Source organism: Phaseolus vulgaris, chromosome 3 (assembly GCF_051622355.1).
Source record: "Phaseolus vulgaris cultivar YP4 chromosome 3, ASM5162235v1, whole genome shotgun sequence".
Classification (NCBI taxonomy): domain Eukaryota; kingdom Viridiplantae; phylum Streptophyta; class Magnoliopsida; order Fabales; family Fabaceae; genus Phaseolus; species Phaseolus vulgaris.
Genome location: NC_143500.1, coordinates 12,608,600 through 12,617,370, shown reverse-complemented (window position 1 = coordinate 12,617,370; position 8,771 = coordinate 12,608,600). Strand labels below are relative to the sequence as shown.

General features: G+C 34.5%; 1 protein-coding gene across 1 annotated transcript; it reads left to right on the top strand.

Annotated features, from left to right (window-relative positions):
- Positions 1-188: 188 nt before the first annotated feature.
- On the top strand, positions 189-7,144 carry LOC150028690 (alpha-amylase 3, chloroplastic-like). The gene is made up of 5 exons (XM_090300176.1): positions 189-344; positions 4,335-4,584; positions 5,241-5,363; positions 5,642-5,809; positions 6,602-7,144. Exons 1-5 carry the CDS (start codon positions 232-234, stop codon positions 6,758-6,760), a joined length of 813 nt encoding a protein of 270 aa, XP_090156302.1. The 5' UTR covers positions 189-231; the 3' UTR covers positions 6,761-7,144.
- The last annotated feature ends 1,627 nt before the right edge of the window (positions 7,145-8,771 follow it).

Here is an 8,771-nt window from a genome sequence, read left to right as displayed (position 1 = left end):
GAAATCCTATACGCATTAACGAGGGATTTTTCGACTAATGATTGTGTGCCTTTTCGAGGAGCTTTGACGTTTGTCTTAAAGTTGAAACAAACGGGTTTGTGGAAATTGAAATGACTTTTCATTTTTCTTCGCGTTCAAAAGGTTCCATGAAACGATTTTTCTTCGCGTTCAAAACTAATGCAGTTATCTTTCTGGGCGAATCTGATATGCATAATATATAATCTTTTTGCCATGCAGGGGAGGGGCAATAAGAGTAGCGGAGACAATTTTCATGCTGCTCCAAACATTGATCACTCGCAGGAATTTGTGAGAAAGGATCTCAAAGAATGGTTATTGTGGTTGAGGTTTGCATTCTAGATCCTAATTTTCAATTCCTTTTGCATGTAGTGTCCACAGAATGTTTAATCAGGTGAGAATATAGCCAGCCAGTTTTGTTTCTTAATGCATTATTAGTTAAATTTCTGAAATAGTTATGCTTGAGATCTAACTGTCTTCTAGAATGGTTATAATCTTTCCTCTTGGAAGCTGTTTTTAGACTCCAGAATGTGTCTTAACCAATTACACAATGATCTAGTTTCATTTATGAATTCATGTGTGCTTGACTTAAGTTGTCTTATCACCAACACACTTTTATGGTGTATTAGTTTATCTCAGACATTCAACAATGAATGACTCCCGTCCTTATTTTGTATTCAAGCTGTAGCGTCAAGTTTTTTTTTTGTATCTTAATTTCTTGACTTTACCCTTTGACATTTCCTCACAGACTCAATAATTTCATGGACTAAATACATTTCTCCTTCTTCCTAAAGAACCTCACAGAAAAGTATTAAGAGTTATCATTTTCTAAAGTTAGCAAAGTCTATTTACAAAAAATTCCCAAAAGATGAATTATTTCTTTCAACGAAAGATATATTCGCCTTTTCAAAACAACTTGCTATCTATTATGTATGCATGTGTATGAATCTTATATGTTGGACATTATTAGTTATGTCGATGTGTGTCCCAGTAGTGCACTATTTTTGCATTCTGTGAATGTCAGACACAATTGTGATGAAATAGCAGCCATATCTGAGGATATCCTGCTATTCCTTACTGGTCAAACCCCCAATTTTACTCCTCTAACACCATTTCCCGCCATGCCCATTCATTTTCTGGCTAAGCTGAACTTCAAAAATTAAAGTAGCAGGGCCTTCATTAGCTGCTGCTACCTAACTATAACATGTACCATTCAAGACATTTTTGTTTTTGTGGAGTGATTTTCCATAATTCATAGTTCTTGACATTCCACTCTATTTTTGTCAAACCCCTATTGGTTTTCCCCTATCATATCCTATTTTTCTTTTAACTTTCCAATGCTCTCATTTATCTGATTGTTAATTATAGCTTATAAAACGCCCCATTTAATATAGCTATACTATATATATATATATGTATGTATATATATGTATGTGTATATATATGTATGTGTATATATATGTATGTGTATATATATGTATGTGTATATATATGTATGTGTATATATATGTATGTATATATATATGTATGTATATATATATATGTATGTATATATATATATATATGTATGTATGTATATCTTAATGAATGTACGTATGTAGTTAAGATATCTATCCAATAATATATCTATATATAATATACAAACCATTGAAACTCGGTTCCCAAAACTACAGACACACACAACCATACAACATGATATATGTTACACAACACATACATATATTAGTCACATCAATCATACTAGAGAACCCCATAATAAGGCCAATAATACAAGAATCCTCAATTATATCTCAATGATTAGAGTAATTTGTCACACTCGATTCCTTTCAGAAGACTAGTATTATGCATATTCCACCATAGACTAACATCTATTCCATCAGAAGCATCTTGGAAATCCATCCTCAACTTCCTATGTCAAGGTGGTTTGTTGAATATACTTCGTAATATCCTGATGCACAAACTTCCTTTAATTCTCACCACGATACCATCTTAGGTACTCTCATCACACACCCATAAAATGGCCACAACACACCCATAAAGGGTCCTAACACAATCATAAAGGGCCTTCATATGAACACATTACAATATACAATACCAAGTATATCATACACTTGCATATATATATATATATGTATGTATGTATGTGCATGCATCTTGTCACCATCAACCTCATATATATATACGCACCTCATATATATACGCAAAACACACTTGTATAGATCAACATGACAATATTTCATCACTAGAGGCACATTGCTTGAGTGAGCTCATCTCATTTGTGCGACCTTGCTTCCTTATACAAAGGAAGACTTCTCTTGAGTGATACCAGCTCTAGAGGAGAGAGAACTAAAACAATCTCTCTTGCTTGAGCCGTCTCCCTTCACCTTAGCGGTCGTCTCCATAAGAGAGTTGTAAAATCCAATTAGTTTTAGAAACATCAAGCACACCACCTTCTCAATGCTTGATCAATATTATGTAGTTGCGTGATCTCACATATTCCAGAACCCCATACACCGATTGAGCAACCTCTCATTGCTAGAGAGTCACTTGTTCCAAAAGAGAGAATTGCTTCAACGTCTCCTTCGCTCAAGCCTCAAGCCATAACTTGAGCAATATGCTCTGCCGGTTGAGCATACATGTTGGTTCTTGGGAGACATTGAGTAGTGCATACAATGATGACTTATCGCTTAGGCATTGCTTGAGCGATATCAACCTAGAAATATAAATATCACCAACACTGTATTCAAAATTTCTATTACAACATTTATACCAACTAAGTTTCAATTAAGGTTTATATTATCTGCTTTTTTTATACTCATAGTTTGAAATTCTTAAAATTATACGCATGCTTATAATATCACATTTTAACTTACATCCCATTTTAATCACTATAAAATCCACATATCTATATCATATTGCATAGATGCCATAATTAACTCCCTTTACCTGGAGGGAACATGCTTACTAGCAAAACCTCCTCTTATGACTGCTGAAACCCGATTGTACTTCCATAAACTTAAATCCTACATTGACAATATTCCCTTAATCAGACCACCACTATAAGCTTTCCTTTCCAAACCCCAAGAAAAGAAGAGAATGGGTTGAACCAATTATGGAAAATAATAACTTATGAGGATCAATATTATGATTGGTCTATCTTTATCCACCAGCTGCCACCTCCTCAGTGATATAATTTGTTTATAAAACAGATCATTTCAAATTTCAAAATTCTATAGACTTTAGAGAGAATGGAGTATTAGAGAGGTAGAATTTCTAATGAAATAAAGGATGGATATTTTTAACTTATTTATAGACTTTTATTCTGTATCTATTTTAAAATTTATCTCTAAAGAAAACTTGGATCTTACAATACAGCTCAAGTTATCATGGAAGTATGTTACGCCTTTTTGATTATTAATAATGAATATTATGAAAAGATTTTTAATTTTGGATATTTTTCACACCATTTATATGTGTATACCATAGATTATGGATTATTTATCTAGTATCTATAATCTTCAATGTAATGGCCATCTTGCCAACCATGAAAGCAGTTTTCAGGTAGGTCTCTATGTACCACAACTTAGGTTGGGATTGATAACCAGCCTTTTATCTTGCGGTCCGCGAAACTCAGTTGATTCTTTCCTTTCTTCCTACATTCATAATTATTTACTTTTTTCTTCTTCTTGTAAACTATTAGAACATCTAGAAATTATCTCATAATATTGTTCTATTTAAAGAGCATTTAAAGTATAATAGATGATCTCTTAGAGTGATTTGAGGGTTTTTGACGAAACTGGGGTAATTGTTGCCCCTTATTACCAAAATTGGGTTGCTTTTTAAAGTTGGGAAAGTTGTGCCAACGTGGCACGACTTCTGTCTAATCACTTTGAACTAAAGTTGTGTCACATTGACAACGAAATCGTGCCACGTTGACACTACTTTCCCAATTTTAAAAAGCGATCCCATTTTGGTAATAAAGGGCAAAATTTGCCCCACTTTTGTCAAAATCCCGTGATTTGAGTATTTCATGATTTGATATCTATTTTAAGTGGACATAGGAGTCTAGTATATGAATATAAATAAGGGTAAGTAATTTGTGTTTTTTATCCGTATAGAAAATGTTAGAGAATATGATTCATTGTACCTTTTATTTCTTCACTCTCTACCTTAATTCCTATTCTCTATAATTTCAACAAATACTGTGTTTCGGCAATGCTTTGTTAATAACTTGTTTTCCTCCCCCCTCCCCTTTCTTTCTTTGCTTTGAAGTATTACAAGAATTGTAGTTTTTTTTTCTAATACTGTTTACTTTTCAGGGAAGAAATTGGGTATGATGGGTGGCGCCTCGACTTTGTCAGAGGATTTTGGGGTGGTTATGTAAAGGACTACCTGGAAGCAACTGAACCATACTTTGCTGTTGGAGAGTATTGGGATTCTCTTAGTTATACATATGGTGAAATGGATCATAATCAAGATGCCCATAGGCAGAGGATCGTGGACTGGATCAATGCTACTGGTGGTACTGCTGGTGCATTTGATGTTACAACCAAAGGGATTCTTCACTCCGTAAGCACTCAAGTTGATTGTTCCAACTTTCAGCTACAATAATTTTAATTATTTCATGCATAAGATTTTCTGGATCTACCGGACACAGCTCTTGGAGGAGTTGAAAATTTTACTAAGTCATTTATCTGTTTTGAAATATTACGAATTTCATTCTCTTGTTGAAATTTGTTTTGCAATTTTTGTGTCTGAAGGCAGTAAACTATTATGTTTCTTTAGCTTCTTTTTTGTTTTAAATTATTGTACTGTAACAGTGATAATGCTTCTAGTGAACGAATCTCATTGTAAAAAAGCTGCTTGCTGCCATAGGTGAGATTTAATAGATGTTCATATGGGAGATAATTATATTGTGACTTGACTATATGTATTGTATTATAAATATGAATAATTAAACTTTTCATAAGGCTCTCTTGCTAATAACTAAGCACAACATAAGATATCTTCATTTTGGAAATATATGTGACTGTTCTTCTGATGCCAACAACTTTGCTTTGGGCTCTTAATTTGTTTTTGAAGTTTGAACCGAGACTCATCTCTTGTAAGGATGCTTCAAAAGATGATCAGAAAAGTGCATGCTGTCAACTTCTTTACCATCTCAGCAGGGCCTATGTATATTATTTAATTTTGGTGATATTTTGTTTAAATTCTTCTCCATATAGGCTTTGGAAAGATGTGAATACTGGCGCCTGTCAGATCAGAAAGGAAAGCCCCCTGGTGTTCTTGGGTGGTGGCCATCTCGTGCTGTTACTTTTATAGAAAATCATGATACTGGTTCTACCCAGGTTCGAACTTCCCCTTTCAAAAGTATTCTGGTATTGTTAAAGATTTTTTCAAGGTTAATTTTTGATAGAAATAATTCATTATCATTGACTGCACCTATTATTATGAATTACTCCACTAGTAAGATTGGACGTTTTCAAATTAAGGCATTTCCCTCTGAATCTCCTCAAAGACACACTACACACTATCATAAAGTTTCTTTCATATTTTGGTTGTACTTATTTGTTATACTAAAAATATAAACTATCTTAAATTTTCTTTCATATTTTCTTTTGTGAAGGGTCATTGGAGATTTCCCAGTGGAAAAGAAATGCAAGGATATGCTTACACTCTTACTCACCCAGGAACTCCATCAGTGTTCTTTGACCATCTTTTTTCTCACTATAAAACTGAAATATCGACACTTCTCTCTATCAGGAAGCGGAACAAGATCCAATGCAGGAGTACAGTGAGTATCAGAACATTCTCTTATAGACTGCATACAATTGTTTAAGTGGATATTTTCTGGGGTGAATGACGAGGAGCTTTTTCCTTGAAATAACTAAGTCATAGAAACTGAAAATCTATCATTGCATTATGTACTGACAGCCACTGCACTGAAATTAACAGATACCAGAAACTGAGGCAAAGTAATGCTTAATTCTTTCAACCGGAAAAGGAAAATATAGAATGACAATAATAGCTATGGTGTTAGCTGTTTCAAAACCTTAATTTCCAAATAACTCTCCAGCACTTTCCTCTCTTTACCTTCTTTAATTCCTTGCTTTGCTCCTAACTTTTCCCTCGTGGTTGCCACTTTAGCTGGTTTATTGCAGCCCAAATCCTCATTGCACACCTCTTTCTCACAGTATCCTCACTATCTGAAGTTTCTATTCCCTGTTAAGCGTGCTTCTACTACATCACTTCCGAATTTACACTACAATGATGGAGTTCTATCAGAAAACATGTTTTGGTTATGAACTTATGCTAACAGAGTTAACTAATTACTCATAGTAATATGGATGACAATTGCAATAATGTTGGACAAGTAAATGAAGATCTCTGCTTGCAATGCATCTGAGCTTTCTTCGTGACAATGTCTTTACTACTGAGAGTTAAAACTTGAAAAGCATCACATACATCCTTACATATTATTATTAATATCTTAATAAAAAGTCTGAAGATGTTATTTAGATAACGTAGAAACATTGACATTATTAGGACACTAACCTTTGCAGCTTTGATAATTGTTTTGTTTAAGGTTAAAATTTGCAAGGCAGAAAGGGATGTTTATGCAGCTGTGATAGATGAAAAAGTTGCTATGAAGATTGGACCTGGTCAATTTGAACCACCCAGTGGATCCCAAAAATGGTCCTCAGTTTTGGAGGGAAGAGACTATAAGATTTGGGAGGCATCGTAATATAACTGTTTTAATCTCTTAAGTACATGTTCCTTTGGAAAATCATCATCACGATGTTTCTTAGGAGGCAAGTATAAAGACAGAAGAATAGATGATGGTATGACAAGCCAGAATTGAAGTTAGTTTAAATGTGCCACTATTACTGAGTGTATATATATGCTGCATAGAAGCAATATTATAGAAAAGGTTGCAGAGGGTTCATTTCAGCCCAATGCTGACTCTTCTGATATCAGAAAGCCTTCATGTTATACATTACTATGTTTATATACTGTACAATATTTAGATATTTAGTATTGACAATAATGTATACAGCTGCCATATAGTATTGACAATAATGTATACAACTGCCATATATGGTACATAATTCTTTGAATTGGTTCTGAATCAAGATGGCAATATATCAAGGGAAATTTTGAATGGGGGATTTTGGAAAAAAGGAAAGGGAGTGTTTATATAAATACATAAGTTGATCATTGTTCTTACTAATGATGACCGATCTCCGAAGGATTGTCAAGCTTTACAAATCAATCTGAGTAAGCAAAATATTTTTTAATGCTTAAGTCAGGAAGAGTATAATGATATATGAGTAGTAATTGAATATCAAAATGAGGGTGAGAAATACTAACTGTGGTTGTATTTATAGATTTGTTTCAGTTACAAAGAGTTGTTTCGAGCTTTGTGATCACGTTATAACATAATTAGAGTGGTTACCAATGAGAAATATGATTAACTATAGGTGGTTAATATCCATGGATATTAATTGTTCTGTCTATTTAAGGATGCACAATACATAAGTCTCCTAAGCTCGACAAATAGACTTTGAAGAGATCGGACTTGAACATAGCCAACCTTTGCAACCATACATAACTCGATGGTCTGAGCTTGTCTAAAGTCATGGTTTGAACTTAATATAATTAAGTTATAATAAATATTACGATCATTGTCATTAACTGATAATTAATAAATATCATAAATATGTAATAAAATAACGAAATCCTATACGCATTAACGAGGGATTTTTCGACTAATGATTGTGTGCCTTTTCGAGGAGCTTTGACGTTTGTCTTAAAGTTGAAACAAACGGGTTTGTGGAAATTGAAATGACTTTTCATTTTTCTTCGCGTTCAAAAGGTTCCATGAAACGATTTATCCTACTTATATAAAGAGACTTCCTCTTTCACTCTGACCTTTCACTTTCGTTTGCTTCTATGAGATATTTGATGCTTGTAGAGTTGCTCTTCCTTTCATGTCCTTTGTTCTTATTTTTCTTTTATCCTTAAATTTGACTGAAAAAGTACTTTTAAATATTTGTCCTATATGATAATGCTTAACATATTTTGTTCTTACAAGGTCGGGTTCCTCCTATAGTGGCTCCTTTTGTCTTTTTCTTTCGGTCTTCACGACCTCCAAGCGCGGTGGTCTCCGATTGGTTATTCCTTTCACCGAGATGAGTAGCAGGGAACATGCAAAGGCACGCTGACGATTAAGTTAGTTAGAGTACAATGTGCAGGTGAGTCGAGAGAGAAAACTTACCTTTGGCGCTGGGTCTCCTCTAGTATTTATACCTTTTGGATGGACCTCAGCTGTCATGGGCTTGCTCGTGGATCCAAAAGAGGGCCCAATCGTGCCTTAATCACTATTTATAACTAAACTGACTTAATTACGATTAATTGTGGGTTTACGGGTTATGTTTGGATTAAGAGAGTCATTCGGCCTTCTCGGCCATTCGGCCATGTCGGCCTTCTCGGCTAATCGGTAATATATTTGCCCCCCAGGCTCGAGTGGAGCGATTTGAGTGTCACGTAGAGTTTGTGTAAAAGAAAAATTGCTTTATCTTTAGCTAGATACTCATCCCGAGCCATAAGCCCCCCATGCACTAGTAGAGGAACTCTATAAAGGGTCTTATATGGCCGATAAATCGGGTAGTCGCTACTTCGTGTGACTGGCACTTCCGCATGAGTGTTATGTCGCGTGATTGCTCAGGGGCCCTTGAAGTCGAGTAGGGAAGTTC

Coding starts and splice junctions, on each gene's coding strand:
- LOC150028690 (XM_090300176.1), top strand. CDS start 232: ATGCAGGGGAGGGGCAATAAGAGTAGCGGAGACAATTTTCATGCTGCT. Junction 345..4,334: donor GAATGGTTATTGTGGTTGAG/GTTTGCATTCTA, acceptor TTTACTTTTCAG/GGAAGAAATTGGGTATGATG. Junction 5,810..6,601: donor AGATCCAATGCAGGAGTACA/GTGAGTATCAGA, acceptor GTTTTGTTTAAG/GTTAAAATTTGCAAGGCAGA.